At 41.3% G+C, this 15,759-nt stretch overlaps 1 protein-coding gene across 5 annotated transcripts in view; it reads right to left on the bottom strand.

Annotated features, from left to right (window-relative positions):
* The window catches only part of WDFY4 (WDFY family member 4), a 144,822-nt gene that overhangs the window by 45,623 nt on the left and 83,440 nt on the right, over positions 1–15,759 (bottom strand). For all 5 annotated transcript variants that reach the window (XM_055793251.1, XM_013300522.3, XM_055793252.1 and 2 more), the window contains 5 exons: positions 15,477–15,643; positions 5,224–5,372; positions 3,984–4,104; positions 1,481–1,566; positions 4–66 (listed from right to left, as the gene is read on the bottom strand). In XM_055793251.1, the coding sequence (XP_055649226.1) occupies positions 4–66; positions 1,481–1,566; positions 3,984–4,104; positions 5,224–5,372; positions 15,477–15,643 (586 nt within the window). The remainder of the gene's footprint in view (positions 1–3; positions 67–1,480; positions 1,567–3,983; positions 4,105–5,223; positions 5,373–15,476; positions 15,644–15,759) is intronic.

Raw genomic sequence — 15,759 nt, 5'->3', positions numbered from 1 at the left:
TACCTTATATTCAAGGACTCTTCTGTTATCCCCTTTGATTTCAAAGCAGGCTGGAAAGAGCAAAATCTATAGGAGATATGAAAGTCACATTACAATTATTTAAACTGTTATCGGTATACATTACATATGTATATAATCTATATCATGACCTGACAGCAACTTTCTTCCTGAAGGATGCCACAGCATTTCACTGAGACTCTAACCTAGGACAAAGATGCAAGACAACACAGAAAAAGCATACATTTAACATTATGGAGTTGACTATGCGTTGGATAAAAGCAATTTATTTCCGAAACAGGACCTTGAACTGATACATAGGGCTATGGACTTATGATCAGTTGGTTTAAGGTTCTATTAATTAAAGCCAGAGCAGAAAGGAATACCAGCCCACATCTCAGCTATTCCTGTTTACTTTCACTGGGGGTTTATGATGTCAGACATACTAAACCCTTGAAATATATAGGTTCGGTAACCTTCATCTGAGGGGCAGTACAGGCAGCTGAGGACCAAAACCTTATCCTGAGCTGCCTCCACAGGATTCCCCCAAAAGGTATTTGTCAGAGCTAACAGACCATAAAGCTAAGGGCTAAACTAAGCAGCTGGCTCTGGGGCAGAACCTGGTGATTCTAAGTAGCCACACTATGCAACCAGTTTAGAAAGGAAGGATAGATAAACATACGCTGACTTTTTAAGCAACACTCCATTAGAAACTGTTCAGAGATTTCAGGAGCAGAAGGAATTCCTATGATTGTTTAGAAATTAACAGTACCAATCTTTAGTCCAGGCTGCAGAATTTACCACAAGAAGTACTATGTATCGAAGTACTTTTCCTACATAAAAGACAGTGAAAGTAAACTTAATACAACAGCCTGAACTTCAGTAGGAAAAAAAGCAAGAAAACAAAGTGCAAATTAATCACTCCATAGCCTTACATTAAAGTTCCATCAAATAAGACAAGCACATAAGGATAAATCTTTTTTAAACAAAAATTCCATTGTTGAAAGTTAACTCCACACCATAGATAAGGCCAGAGTCAGAGATACAAAAATGTTTTATTCCTAAAGAATCTAATGACACTGTCTGTGTTGGAAGAAAGCGGGAAGAAAGCTTCTCTCACCCAGTACTGTGAGGTGAGATGGGGGTGGCTCTCATCTCAGTGAAAGGAAGCAGCACAGCTACAATTGCAATTTCCTGGGATGCAGAGACGTACAACATACCACTGGGTGCTAGAGGAGTCCTACACATGCATTAACTCCTTTGATAAATCGATGACTATATAATGCTCCAAAGAATTCACAGGTCAGCAAAAGGAAAATTTCATAGCTTTGCTTAAGTGTAACCCATTAAAGACTATGGAGCTGCAATTGAAGAAAAAGCTCCTGGCACAGCACAAGGCAGACATTTGAAGCCAGGATTAACAGGGGTGGTAGACCAGGAGTGTCACTTGGGTGTTCACATGTTATTATGAAGTAGTGCTTACCTCTTAAATATCTTATTGCGGTCACTGTCATGGAAGACAAGAAATCTGGAGTAACCATTCTTGAAGAATATTTCCAAGGCGATCTCCTGAAAGGTAAATCATTTACAGTGTGAAGAGCTGCAGAGCACAGGTTAGTGCTGCACAGTCCATCATGGTTTGTCCAGTTCTTCAGAGCTTTAAAGAAAAATGCCTGGACTTCATATCAAGTTTGAAGAAGTACAGCAAAATATGCTTAATATTCCCCATTTCTCCAACTGTAGGAATAATCCTACTGGGTTAACTAGGAGTTCAAATGCTTCTCTGAAGCAAAACCAGACTCCAGATATTGGTTCCATCACCCACCTGCCCCTGCTGCTTCTGAAGCATTTTTATCTTGAAATCTCAGTATGACTATCAAGACATAAGTAGAATTAACTTCTGGTTAGGTGATAAAAATAACACGAAAAGGGGATGCTAAATAATAGTTTCTTTCAGAAAGCAACCATACTGCTTTCTAAATGAACAGTGGGCACAACAGAAAAGCCGAAATAATTTCTGCTGACTAGAAGCAGCACAGGAGGAAGGGGAGTTTATGACATTTCTCACTGTAGCTTTAAATAATCAAAGTTGAAAACATCGCCCCCTTTTTCTGGAATGTCTCCACACAATCCTGTTTACTCAGTGACTGGTCCTTTTTTCTCCCTCAAAGTCAGTTAAGTAAAACTATAAAGTATAGTGACTGGGAACCCAGACATGAGTTTCAATCCAAATGTGGCAGGTGCAGTGCAAACCTAGAAAAACACCACAATGGGAACTTCCCTGTACATGATTCACAAATTATAGCCCAGAAAGGTAATATGAGAGCAGCTACAACAATAAACAGCTTGCAGCATTTGCTTTGAAGCTCAGCTTTCCAAACCAAGTCTGCTCAAGCGTCACCATCACAGGTGATGGGCTATGTGGTTTCACAGGGCTTTGCTCTGAGCTGGGTTACGTTCATGAACAGATCAGCTCCATGAGGCACAGTAGCTGCCTGAACAGCTGATCCACCTGTCAAGCAGGGAAAGTACAAGGAATCAGTTTTCTTTTTCTGCAATAATTTTTCAAAGTGGTTTCTAGCATGGAAGCCCAGTACAAGAATTTGAGAGCCTGATACAGATACCTGAGTTTTCAGTTCATTAATTAAGGCAAAGCAAAAATAAAACAAAAAATTCCCAACAAAAACCCCACAACGAAAAACCTCACAAAACCCCCTCAAACCAACAAGCCCGGCCTTTGCCCCAAGCCCATTCAAGGACTGGTTTTGCTTATCTCCATTTTTCATTTTGGACCACATAAAAAATTTCCATTTCACATGTTTAATAAAATCCGTGCATACACAGGCATGGGAATATATGAGAAGGTGGCAAGATGCCACTGGCAACTTTGATGTTATTCACAAAACTGAAAAGGTGACAGTTCTGTTGCTCAGGTTGCTTACCACTGATGTATGAAAATAAGCTTCACAAAGTTACTTAGAACAAGACTTAACATTCATATACATGCTTGGAGAGTGACCTAACCATTGAGATATGCTATAGCCTGAAACAAGTCTTACCTACTAAAATTGTCCAGTTTGCATATATAATTAAATATAAAATAACGTAGGGTTGAGTCATGGATGATGAGTTATGGATGAGTGGCATACTGCATGATGTAAGACAATAATGAGCCCCATTTTGTCCAACTTTTGCAATTTCTGAATGATTTCTTAATTCTCCGTTGAAGCTCAACCTTCCAAAAATGGATTAAAAATGACGGGGAAGTAGTTATGGCTGCTTCAAAATTCCATATTTTTGGCAATGACCATCTGTGAATTAGTCTTTAGACTGTACCAAAACCCTCTAAAGCAAGTGAAGGCTCTGGTGCTGCAAGGAGCTCTAGGCACAACTCTTCTGTGACTCTTACCACAAGCTCATCTAAAGCAGACAAAACTAAAGAGGTACCAGGCCACTGGTGATGAATCGCTTCTGGGTAGTGCAGCTAAAGGTACAGAGGATTCAAATCCTTTGCTCCAACTTCTGATTCATTTATTGACTCACATGAACAACTTCAAAGTTATTCCAAGAGGCCCAGGGTAAGCATGTTACACATACCTATAATTCACTTACATCCAAAACTACTGAAGTCTGTGGGAGCTGAGTATTACTGAAAGTCAGGCACTTACTGGAAGCTTGCATCAAAACCCAGGAAATTGACTTCCAGTCTTATTTTCAAAAACATTGAGGTAATCTGTGAAGAACATTGATAGTCTAACAACTAGTAAGCAAACCACTCCAGTGAGGGTGCTTAAACACTCTGGTGAATATAAGGAGGAGTTTGTATTACCAGAGGCTAATGAAGCAATGATGGGAGCAAAAGCATTTTGGGACTCAAGCAAAGAAATCTCCTCAGTCTTATTAAAAATTGTGCAAGTAGTTTTCAGTCACATGCCATTACTGCTGTTGCAGCTTTCCCTCAAATGACTGAGCAAGTTGGCTCCTACCTGCAGAAGAAAGCGCATCAGATGAATCTCTTTTATGTCATGATATGAATAACGGGAACACATCTGGTCTCCCACAGCATGATCTTTATGACATAAGTTGAAAATAAATGGATCACTGATGCTGGAAGAGAAAAATATAAAGAAAGAAAAATTAGTTTGAAACAAAAAAGATCAGGAGAACTGTCATGAACATCCAAGTTCTCCCTAAAGAAGAATAAAAATACTAAGAGATAACAAGACCAACTGGGGCATACATGAATTGAAAATAAAGCTAAATACTAAAGGCAGATGTTGTACTATTTCTCAAAATAAAATAAAGAGCCTGTGAGGTTAAGGGTAGGTTTGGAATTATTATAGTGTGTGCAAATAGGCAGACAGCAATGTTTTGCACACACCGAAGTCTGAGAAGCAGCAAGGGAAGGAGCTGGGTGGAAGAACCTGAAAGCTTGGGTCAAAGGCAAGCATCAGATGGATACACAGCTATTATAAACAACAATTAATTGGAACACATAATTAAGCAATTAATTATTACTTTACTTGTGTATATGTACGGCAATTGCTATCTACAGCCTAGCCTATAGAAAATCCCTCAGAAAAACAGCCTAAGCTTTTATCACACCCTGTCCAATTGAACCTTAGATTAGAGGTTGATTGATTAGATTGACTGATATTGGACTTGGTAAGATTCAGATACAGAGCAGACAGGGAGTAAAAACACTGTTACTCACCATCCCACCAGGCTTTGCACATGAGCACACAGTATGCACAAAGAGCTAAATCTAACAAACTCATTATCAATATTGACCAGTTTCAATAAGTCATGAGTCAATGATAGCAGTGTGCCAAATATTAATTATGATTCTGTCTCAGAGAAACAAAAAACTTATGAGACAATGAAGCTAAAGGCTCTTGTAATGACTTCCATATGAATAAAAGATGGGAGCCAATCAGAAAGAAACATTAATGACGTTTAAAATAATTGAAAACCAGCAATGTTTGTGTTAGACTGCCCACCATCTCCATCAGTCAGAGCTGGGAGTTCTTGTTGTACCTCCAAAGCCTGTGAACAAGCACCTAGGTTAGTTATGTTAAACAATTCTGTGAAGAGATGGAAAGGATGGCAAACTTCTTGCTGTGCTAATATCCTTCTTGAAATCCCCTCAAAGTCTGTGCAAATTCTAGGTATCCATGTGCCAATAGTGAAGTTAACCCAGATCTCTGGGAGGAAAGAATGACTCACCTGGACAAGCAGTGACGTGTACAGTAGACTTCTTCTAAAGGGGATAACACAAAGCTCTCACAGATGTAGAAGTGCTCTTTGCCAAAGAGCAGCACTCCTTCCAATGCTGTGTGCCCCTGCACAACTGCCACAGAGCACTTTGAAGTGACCTAGCGTGGAAGTAAGCATAACGAAGCCAGGAGTGGGTAACAAAGCCAGGCGTGGGTAACACAGCAGACAGGGACAGCTCACCCTGTCACTCCAAATCAGCTGCCATCTTGACTGGCAGGTCTATAGGGATGCAGCCACAAAATCACCATATGATTGACAGAACATTCCTCTTGTGGTACTAGTAGTGGGAGGGTCTGATGTCTTTTTCCCCCATTAAATCTGTTCCTTCCTCATCTATCTGTGGCTATATTTAGCACCATACTACAGAAAAAGAGCTTGCAAATGTTGCAGGAGTTAGCACTGCAAAACTTAATTAGACAGCAATACATACTACACAGGCAGGGGGTTGAAGCACCGAGGAAAGAAGTGACTGACACAACATCATGCAGAAAAACAGTGGCATATAATAAATATATGTATATTTAGAATACAGAGAAAAGGCAAATATTTTTATTTATATCCCAGTGAAACCTATACTTGAAAAAATCCTGCAAACGGATCCCAGGGACAATGAGAAAGGAAAGGATCTAATACTCTGGGTATCTATCTCACCATGGCTAGCTGAATCAGATTACAATGGATAGAAATCTTAGTAACAAAACTCCTTGCAGTGGCACTTTTCCTTCGTATATTATACAGAAGGCCAATCAAAATATATGCATCTATGATTCTAGTTGTCCGAAAGACTTAGTTAAACATTCTGAAATAGTTTTAAAAAAATCCTCCCTTGGCATCCCAAGACTCACTTTCTTTTTATTTCTCCTGAGCAAATAAACTTGGCCCTTAAAATAGAGGAATTTCTAACCCACAATATAGAAGCACTGGGAATTTCTCAGCAAAGTAGTTCTTCAGTCATATAGTGCAGTTCATAAAAAGTTTTTTGGGGAATTGACCAGTTTTGATGAAGAATAAAAACCGTTCTGGAAGTTTCTACGGCTGAGAGATGATGTAGAAAGGAAGCAGACCAATACAGATACCGGAAAACCCCAACGACCTGGACAATTGTGTGAGCTGTGGGAAACTTAACATTCTGATTGTAAAACAAACAGTACTTCAGTGCAAAGAATTTCCCTAACATTTAGAGGCATGAAGTTCCATATTTTTCTTTTCTGTTGCTTCAATCTTCTATATATACTTGGCTCCAAAACAGCAGTCCACTGGTTAGGGCAGTCAACTGGGAGGATCAAAGTCAACTCATTGCTGTGCCCAGTTTGGACCAGAATTTTGTATCTCCTACACACCCAGGTAAGGAGGCAGGAGCTAATCATCAGCGTACTATCTCAGTCTCAGATGAAGCGCCCTCTGCTTGCAAAAAATCCCTTCAAACACACTAAACCAAGATTTTGGGAGCATTAGTGTTTTAAACACCAATACTACCTCATCTACTAAGAAAACTGCTCACTGTCAGCTCCTTCTGTAAGTCAACACAACCCTGAACCACATACAATCCAGAAACGAGTGCAAAATATTGTAAGCCGAGCCCATCTGAAACTGCAAGGACCAGAGGGCTGCATAGAGAGGGATTAGATCTGAGAGGTATTTACGTAACAGAAGTTTGCTGGTTCAGCAGTCTAGTGCAATGTTCTTGAGAGAACTGACTGACAAGTATGAGAAGTATCACAAAGTCTGTTTTCTCTCTTAAGGTCTCAGTGATCTTACCTCTACCAAACTTCATAAGAACAAAGGTCCTGTATTATTTTTGTGCATGCAAAATTGACCCAGAAATAACATTGGTTCTACTAGATCATGTAAAGTCTACATGGTGATATGTAGAGTAAATATGACTGTCTTTCGCTTTTTGCCTTTGCTCCTACCTCACTATTTCTGGAACCAAACCTACAACTTCCTTGCCTCCACTCCAAAATACACATCAGGCAGTTGTGTAAAATACTTAAATGGATACGAAGTGGAAATCCAGACTTCTAAGAAATCCACCCAGGCAAACACCGAGTCCACATGCCAGAGATTATGTGTGTGGTTTTGGGAGACACATGGGTTGTGAAGGGGGCCTGCTCATGATCACTAATAGGGTCTGGCACAAATAATCACTTTGTTACTTCACCTAAGGCAGGACCAGAGCATGTTAGCTGGCCTTGAGAGTAGAGAGAGCGTGTACCTCTCTATCTCAAACCTTACACTCCAAGCCTCAGTGTACTGTGTACTATCCAACCAGTAACAGTCACCAGTGCCAAATCCATTTCTTCAACTTTATGTGATCACCCCCAACAGAATTAAACTCATCTGCACTGTTAGAAATACTAGAGCCTTTGGGATGAATCTGTTGTTCTCATTTGGAGAACAGGGTTCATTTTATTCCAGGTGAATAATAAAGATCTGACAAAAAGGTATACTGAAGAATCCCCACCAGGACAGTCTTGTACCTACAGTCTTGCACTGAAACACCAAGCAGCCCAAAATTATCATAGATTAAATAAAAGCTTGCCTTTTCTGTCAAAACAGAACAGAATCCTGTTCACCAGACACTAGAATCATTAATCAATGAAGCAAACATGACATAAAATAATTGAATAATTACCTTCTAAGGTATTGCCCAAAGCCCTGAATCTCTTAATGCTCTGTTCATTCAGATGTACAAGGAAATTAAAGCTGAAAGGCATGGGGTTTTTTCTTCTTGTTTTTTCACAAGAGCTGTTTGTAAATGTTGCAGTTGCATTTAAGTAAATAGCCATAAAAGCATATCTGCTCTGGAGTTCAAGAGCCAGATTTCCAGAGGAATCACATGCCTGAACAGGCAAACAGTCTTTACAGTGTTCAAAAACACTGGAGGAGGTTAGCCATCTATTCCTGCAGACTCTGGTAGCGTTAGCATGGCCTGCTCAACGGAAAAATTCAGTACAAGGAAATTTAAGTCACAAAACCATCTCACTGGAACACACTTACCCATGCCACACAATCTCCTGAGCATAGCATTTTAAAAGAATAAGGATAAAAGAATGACAATTCCAAGTCAATTCAGAGGTCCATATAAACAACTATGCTGCATCTTAGTAATAGAAGCTTATGGAAAGTGTGCAAGAAATGTGCTAGGTATGGATTCATTCTTATCTTCATCTACCTTCTTAGCAATCAGTGGCTTAGGGACTTCCTGAGGCCCCTTCGTCATCCTCATTGTCACATCTCCTGTGTCCCTACAAACACTCACAGCTGTCTCTAATCACTTGCTTAGCAAAAGCTACAAAAACTTTGCACAACACACATAAAAGCAATGCATTCAAGTAGCATTGTATCAGGAATCACAGAGATGAAACCTGTAGTTATGTACTCTTTCTGCCATTTCTGTTGTGTATTGAGGAATCCCAGGGTGCATCAGCTACAAAGGACCTGTCAGTAAAGTAGGGTCAAGGCTATTTGGGGTCACAGAGTTTAATATTACTAGGAGTACATGAAATCAAATACATTGCTTTTACAATTTTTGCTAGGGAAACAGATATGGGTTATCATGGTGAGATCAATACAGGTCCACCTCCCTGTGCCACTCACAAGATCTTCCCAGCAATGACTGTTAGTTTGCTTGTTGTTGAAATCTCCTCTTACTTTGAAACCATCACACATGCGTCTCATTAATCACAGCTTAAGAATACATGACAGGTTGCTTCATTCTTCCCAGCTGCTCAATGACCAAAGGAAACCAAATCCACTTGACCTAGTCTTTAGCGGTAGGCACTCTAGGCTTGAGTTTGGTTACATCTGAACTGTCACAAACACTGGATCAAATTTCTTCTGCTGAGAGTTGAGTGAAACCATTGGAATCACTAGAAAGAAAGCCTTTTGGTCACAACTTTGCTTTAGAAGAGCCAGGACACATTCCTTTTTAAGCAGGTAGCCTCCACTCGCCCTCCCTCCCCTGCAGCAAAAACCCCATGTGGGAGATGCTTCTTCCACATCCACTTCTCACGTTTTAACAACTTTCCAAATGCTGCAAGAAAAGAATATCAGATATTTGGGAGAAAAGGAGGATGAGTAGAGACTCACTGGGACTGCTCTTTGTCCTTGCTTTCTGTGATGAAAGCTGCCATCTGTCCCAGCCCATCACCAGCCTGAGAGGCTGGCATCCCTTAGCTGATGCCAGCATCTGGAAGACAGTTCTAGTAAGATTGTGCTCATACCTCTTGAACACCCAGACATCTCTGTCTCACTCCAGGCTCCTGTCAAACAGAAAATGCTGCCAAAAAGTAATATGAGCCTTTAAATTTCCCCTTAGGTCAGTTCACTGAAGTTCATGCCCTTCCCACTGCTCTCATGACTCTTTCAGGAATAACTATAGAAAAATCTGCCTGCTCCTTTCCCTGTTGCATCATTCTACAGAAAACAACTGTTAGGGGATCAGCTCTGCTTTCTTGAGATGGCAGTCATGGCCCTGGGGTTTGTCAGGAGCTCTGCAGAGATCCAGGGAGCAGCTACAGCCTTACAATTGAAAGATACTATTCATCAAGGCAAACTCGGAAAAAAATCACCACCAAACCCAAACAAACCCAGAAGCAGATATGAAGGGAGAATACTAGGAGGTATCCATGGAGCACAAACTAGTGTGGTGAAGGAGCACATCCAGAACAGCAGAGATACGGCTAAGGATGCTCTGTCGTTGGTTTTGTTTTGTGTGTGTGTGTGTGTGTAACACAGCATGAGTCAGACCCTGTCCTTTGCACCTAGTAGCAAAGTTGTTCAGTGATCTAGGGTAGGCGTGGAAGAGCATAGGCTGGGGAAGAGGGTCCCAGCAGCCTCTCCACTGCAGCAGAAACCCAGATAGGGGAAGTCAGGAGAGTAATCATCTGCACTTTGTCATTCTTCAGATGCTTCCATCTGAACACAGGCAGAATTTCATACTGAAAAATCTCATTACTGCTTAGCATTACTTCCTGCAATGGGGTAGCCATTACAATCTCCGCACCTGCAGCAGGGAGGGAAGAGGAGAAACTCAGGCACAGAAAAGGTAAATGGTTTGCCATTTGGACCTGGCTTCCCCGTCCCCTGCTTCAGCCACAACAGCTAGTCCCTGTTCCCATTGCATGTCATCACATGTAAAGCTCCTCACTGCTGCATCCTCGCACTGGGATGAAGTATCAAAGTTCTCCCATACAAACAGCCTGCAACAGTGTTTTGCATTTTGCTCTCTACAGCTTCCTGAGAAGGGGAAGTAGAAAGGAAGGTGCTGATCTCTTCTGCCTGGTATCCAATGATATGATGCATGGGAATGGTTCAGAGCTGTGACGGGGAGGTTTAGACTGGACATGAAGAAGCATTTCTTTACTGGGGATGGTCAAACACTGGAACAGGCTTCCTAGAGAGGTGGTCACTGCTCCAAGCTCATCAGTATTTAAGAGGCATTTGGACAAACCCTTTAATAACATATTTTAGCTTTTGATCAGCCCTAAAGTGGTCAGACAATTGGAATTGATGATCATTGCAGGTCCCTTCTAACTGAGATTATTCTGCTTTATTCACAGCCAAGAGGTGTGTGCGATGCCTCTAAAAGCTTTGGCTCCATGAAGTGGATGCAGAGCTGCTGCACCATTCTGCCAGTCCTAGAAGCTGCACCTTACAGCTGCTCCCTCTTTCAGTTGAGCCTGTTCTTTAATCAGCTACTTTCTCCCAGCCACAGATCCCACTCCCTCTAATTTACGCTAGTCTCTTCTATTATTGTTCTTGGCGTCTCTTGTGCTCACTCCAGCCCCTCCTTCAAGGAAAGGCATTGTGCCCAGATTTCTGCTAGGCCCTGCCCTCTTGTTAACTTCAGATTCATTACCCTAGCTGCTTGGATTTCTTACTGTCTCAAATTACTTGCTAGGAAACAGAGGTTTACTTTTCTACAAAATTCAGAATTTCTACACCAAATCCACTTCCCAAACCTTCCAACATTTTCCTCATCTTTTACATGCTAACTACATATTAACAACCTGGCAGGACTACTTTAGGGTTGTAAAGATCAGGGAGGGAATCTTGCAACGTGGGGGCTTGGGTTGCAGGTATAGGAATCCAATCTCCCTGTCTCTGCTGGTGAGCCAGGGTTATTTAAAGGGCTGGCTCTGGCCTTTGGTAAGCAAGTTGATAGATTAGGTCAGGACAGGTTCTTATTTGTATTTCTCTTGCAAAATTCTGCAGCAGCATGTGTTTTGTAACATCATCCACATAGCATATAACCTCTCCTTCCGTGCCTATGAACATACAGTTTCAGTATACTAAAGATAAATGCAAAAATGAATTCTTCACCTGTACACACTATAACCTCAATGGAGCCTCAGCAAGATGTATAACCAAGCAGCCAGAGTATGACAGTTCGGTAACTTCAGAGAGGACAGCCCTAATAGCAACACCTGTAAATCTGCACCTGCAGTCTGATATATTCATCTAGTGAATTACACACATTAGCTTGTGTGCAGGTAAAAAAACCTGCCTTGTGCTTTGGGCACATACACATCGATACTGTTTTACACTACTGTAAATATAGCACCAGTTCCAAACATTTAGCAGTGATGTGACTCAGTTCCCAACTTTGATTTCAAAGTCACATTTGTCCCAAGCACACCAAGAGCAGTCCTTTTGCCCAGCTTTCACAAATGGTCCCTACTGGGGTCATCTGTAAGGGAGAAAGTAAAGCAACAAAATATCTCAGCTACTGGCCCACCATTCTCCTGCAGGCTGCTCTGACTTGTCTCCAGACATCTAGCGTATGGGTGAGCCATAAACATCTAAAACTCCGCTGAACACCACTTACTTCTTTATGTACCTCCATAGAGCCAAAACGCAACAATGGTCCTCTGTACCGTGCATTTCACCAGCACTGCAATACAAAGTCTTTGGCTTTTAGATCTGCCTTTAGCAGATCACTGAAAGCTGATAGGGAATAGGGGGAACTAGTGCAGAGTATAGAAAGAAAAAGGAAGAGAACAGCAAGGATCTTCATGTAACTGGAACTGCCACTACCCCCAGGGTAGGGTGACTGCAGAGGAGAGACTAGGGCTCTCTGGGCAAGGAAAATGGGATGACATCAAGAATCCTGAGATCTGGAGGCTGCACTACGTAGGTGAGGAGGAAAATGGGACAGCTAGCTCAAACAACAGGAATGCAAGGGCAGCTGAGGGGCAACACAGCTGAAGCTAAACTTCAAATAATCAGGAAAGAAATTGTGCTCATCACAACACACTGTCCCTTCCAAAGGCATGGCTGGGACACGTGGTGGAAGAGATTTGCGATTCCTTTGCAACTTCCTTCCTCTAGCAGGACAGGCCTATATCCAGGACTGTAACATACTCCTACTATCCCCTCCAGCTGCCATTCTGGCAGAAGCCATTATAAAGGACTGAAAAGCTCTAAAGGTGCTTTCTCCAGCAGATGTCAATGTGATACCTGCAACTTTCAGCGATTCTGACATTAGCCTGCTATTCTTGGGAGGTCTGATACAGGCTTCCATTTTCAAGCTTTGGGAATGTCACACAAAATTTAAGAAAGCATTATTACAATTGCAAAGTCATATCCCCAAAAGTCAGCCTGAATTCATCCCCTTTGTATATGCGTTACCATGTAACTACAGGATTAAATATTATTTTTTTCATAGAGCCTGCTCAGGATGGACACATGCTAGTGATGAATTAGCACTGTGTAAGGAAGATGACTGCAGTCTATAGCATTCCTGCCAGCTGTAGAACACAGAAGGTGCAGTTATATGTATTACAAGGATTCTGGCTGGAAGAAACAGACTTATGGTCAATACAACTAAATACTACTTTGAAGGTATGCATTCCTTCTACTCTATGTACTGGAATAGCAGAAGGGATAGTCTTATGGTAAAATCAGCAAGTGATTATGTCATTAAGGTCTGTAATTGCATAGATCTGGCATTAGTTTCTTGATTTCTGGCACTTCCTAAATTCAGTGCTTGACTTTGAAATCTGGGAAATACATTCCTCTGTGCATAGTTCATTGTGTAAAAAAAGTGACAAAAAAGGACACAACTAAAGGCTGAACTTTGCATGGTCTGAGTGTTGTTCAGAGAGCACAACTGCTCCCTCATATGATTAGCCCCCACTTTCAGGGACTAGCCACTCAGTAGCTTCCTTTAGCTTATACTCAAACTATATCCATTTGCTTTCTCCTTTATAGTCCCATTCTCTTGCAGTCCAAGTGGCAAACTTACCTTGTTTAAATACTTAGAATTATTTTCACAGGAATTCCTAGAAATGTTTCCTATTCTATTTTTCAACTAAGATAAAACAAAAGACGAGATCACATTAGCAAAACAATACCCCTCCTGCACCCATATTCTCCTGATTTAACTTGCTGAGTAATAGACTCTAGAACAACAGACGTCAGAGCATTTGATCTGCTGCTTCTGCAAAATGACATCTCACATACCTGAATATATATAAAGGTGCCTGTTTAATGATAATAGAAAAAAAAAGCAAAAAAACAAAAAAAAGCAAGCACTGGGTGACACTATAAAACAATGACCACTTTCCAGACAAGGGTTATCCCCATGTTCCAGAAATCAATCTAGTATCTGCCAAAGCATCCCAATGACTTTTCTGTGAGTGCAGTAGGTAAGATGGTTCCAGTTGCCTGCTGAAAGTGCAAATAGCTCACGAGGCAGCCATTTACAAGGCAGGACCACAGCGCACTAAGTGAGCGCAGGACAGCTAATGTCACCCCCTACTGCTTTTTTTAATACTTCTGTCAGCTCAGCAACACAGTGACTGCTGCTGGAAAAAAACATGCCTGGCATTTCTGATGGCTTCCCGTGGAGTTACATGGAGAAGAGACAGACAGCCTGAAGGCTCAAAATGAGATCAGCGCATGGAAAACATGCTTCACATTTTCATGCCTGTCTCTTTCTGCTGGGGAGAGATATGGGAGAGGGAGGGGAGAAAAGGAGGAGGAGCAGGGAAATTAATTATGTTGTGTAGAGAGACAGTGTATCAACAGCTCTAAAAGCATGAGAAAGCCATTATGTTAGAAAGCACGAATGTGACCCCTGGCCACTTGCAAAGCATAAAGAAAATTTGGTGTTGATATTGAGACATAAAAATAAAATAATTATTTCTATATCTGTGTACAACTATCACAGCACTGTGATGGCTGTGTTTAAATGTTTCAAGTCCGACTTGGCTTCCACTATGGGATGCCGATTCTTGGGCCAGACAGGGGAATGATGCCACTGGAAGAAACAGGCATACTGCAAAAGGTCAGAGGACAAGGCCAGGTCTACTACTCACGACAAAAATGTATAGTGCATATCCAGTGTCAAGGATTTGATTTGGAGTACTGTTGTGAGGACTATTCTGAAAGCAAAGGGCAGGCTGCTGGCTTTCACCAAAAGGATCAAACTTAGAACACCAGACCAAAGTTACCATCCCCCTGAGTTACCCCTATTGACTCCACAGCTCATGTTCTCCCCCAGTATTCCTGAACCTGCCTCTTCCTTATGCTGGGAATAAACCTGGGAGAAGGATATCCAGTCCAGTACAAGAAAAAAGAAGGAACAGTACTGTTATGGCTAGATAACACACGATAGAAACATCAAACAGGAAGCAGGGAAAGTCTTTACAGTCTTAGAAGGAAGAATCTGTCCAGTACTCATGGGGAGGCAGAGAAGAAAAAGGCATGTGAAGGGAGGAAGAAAACATTTTCTGTTATTCAGCAGCAAGAGGTTTAAACATCACTGAACTAGCAACCTATACAAAATCGGCACACTCTTGCAGAAGTAATAAATAAATTTGATCCAGGCATTGCTCTGAGCATGAGTAAAGTTGGGGAAGCAGGACAGGAATTCTCAGACTCATCATTTGCCATGTCTTAGGCAAATTCAGAGAATACTGTCCCACAGGTATGAGATTACCTTGGTAACATGTCCAATTTTTTTTCTGTTGCTTCAAAAAATTAATGTTGAATGCTTTTCAAGAATAAGTCTATACTGGAGTTCATACAGAGGCTGGAAATTTGTACTTGTTCTAAGAAAACAGATAGTGATGTTTACTATAACCTGAATTCACCTGAACCCCAAACTGAAAGGAACAGATAGGCCTCCACATCCAATTTACCCTCTAAAATGCCATCTTCCCACAGAAAATTTTCTAGTTCATCTTGCCTACCTTTTCACTCTCTGCAAACTCCTGCAAAATAATTTGTCTCTCCACACACAGTTCCAAGAAGTCTTCTGAATGGAAACTTTCATGTAAAGCAGGGAAGAACGTTAGCTGGTTGCAATCCAATCCCTTCTTATCCATCTCCTTTTCTGCTCCATTTAACGTCAGCTCTCCTATATCAATATAAAAGAGATTGCAGTTTTAGTGGCAGCCGGGTGACATCAAAAGCATTTGCCATTTAGATTTTCACCCAAACTATTCTACCTTGGGAAAAACCAGTATTTATCTG

Source organism: Falco peregrinus, chromosome 1 (assembly GCF_023634155.1).
Source record: "Falco peregrinus isolate bFalPer1 chromosome 1, bFalPer1.pri, whole genome shotgun sequence".
Classification (NCBI taxonomy): Eukaryota; Metazoa; Chordata; class Aves; order Falconiformes; family Falconidae; genus Falco; species Falco peregrinus.
Note: the sequence above shows the minus strand (reverse complement) of the source record. Positions and strands in the feature narration are given on the sequence as shown.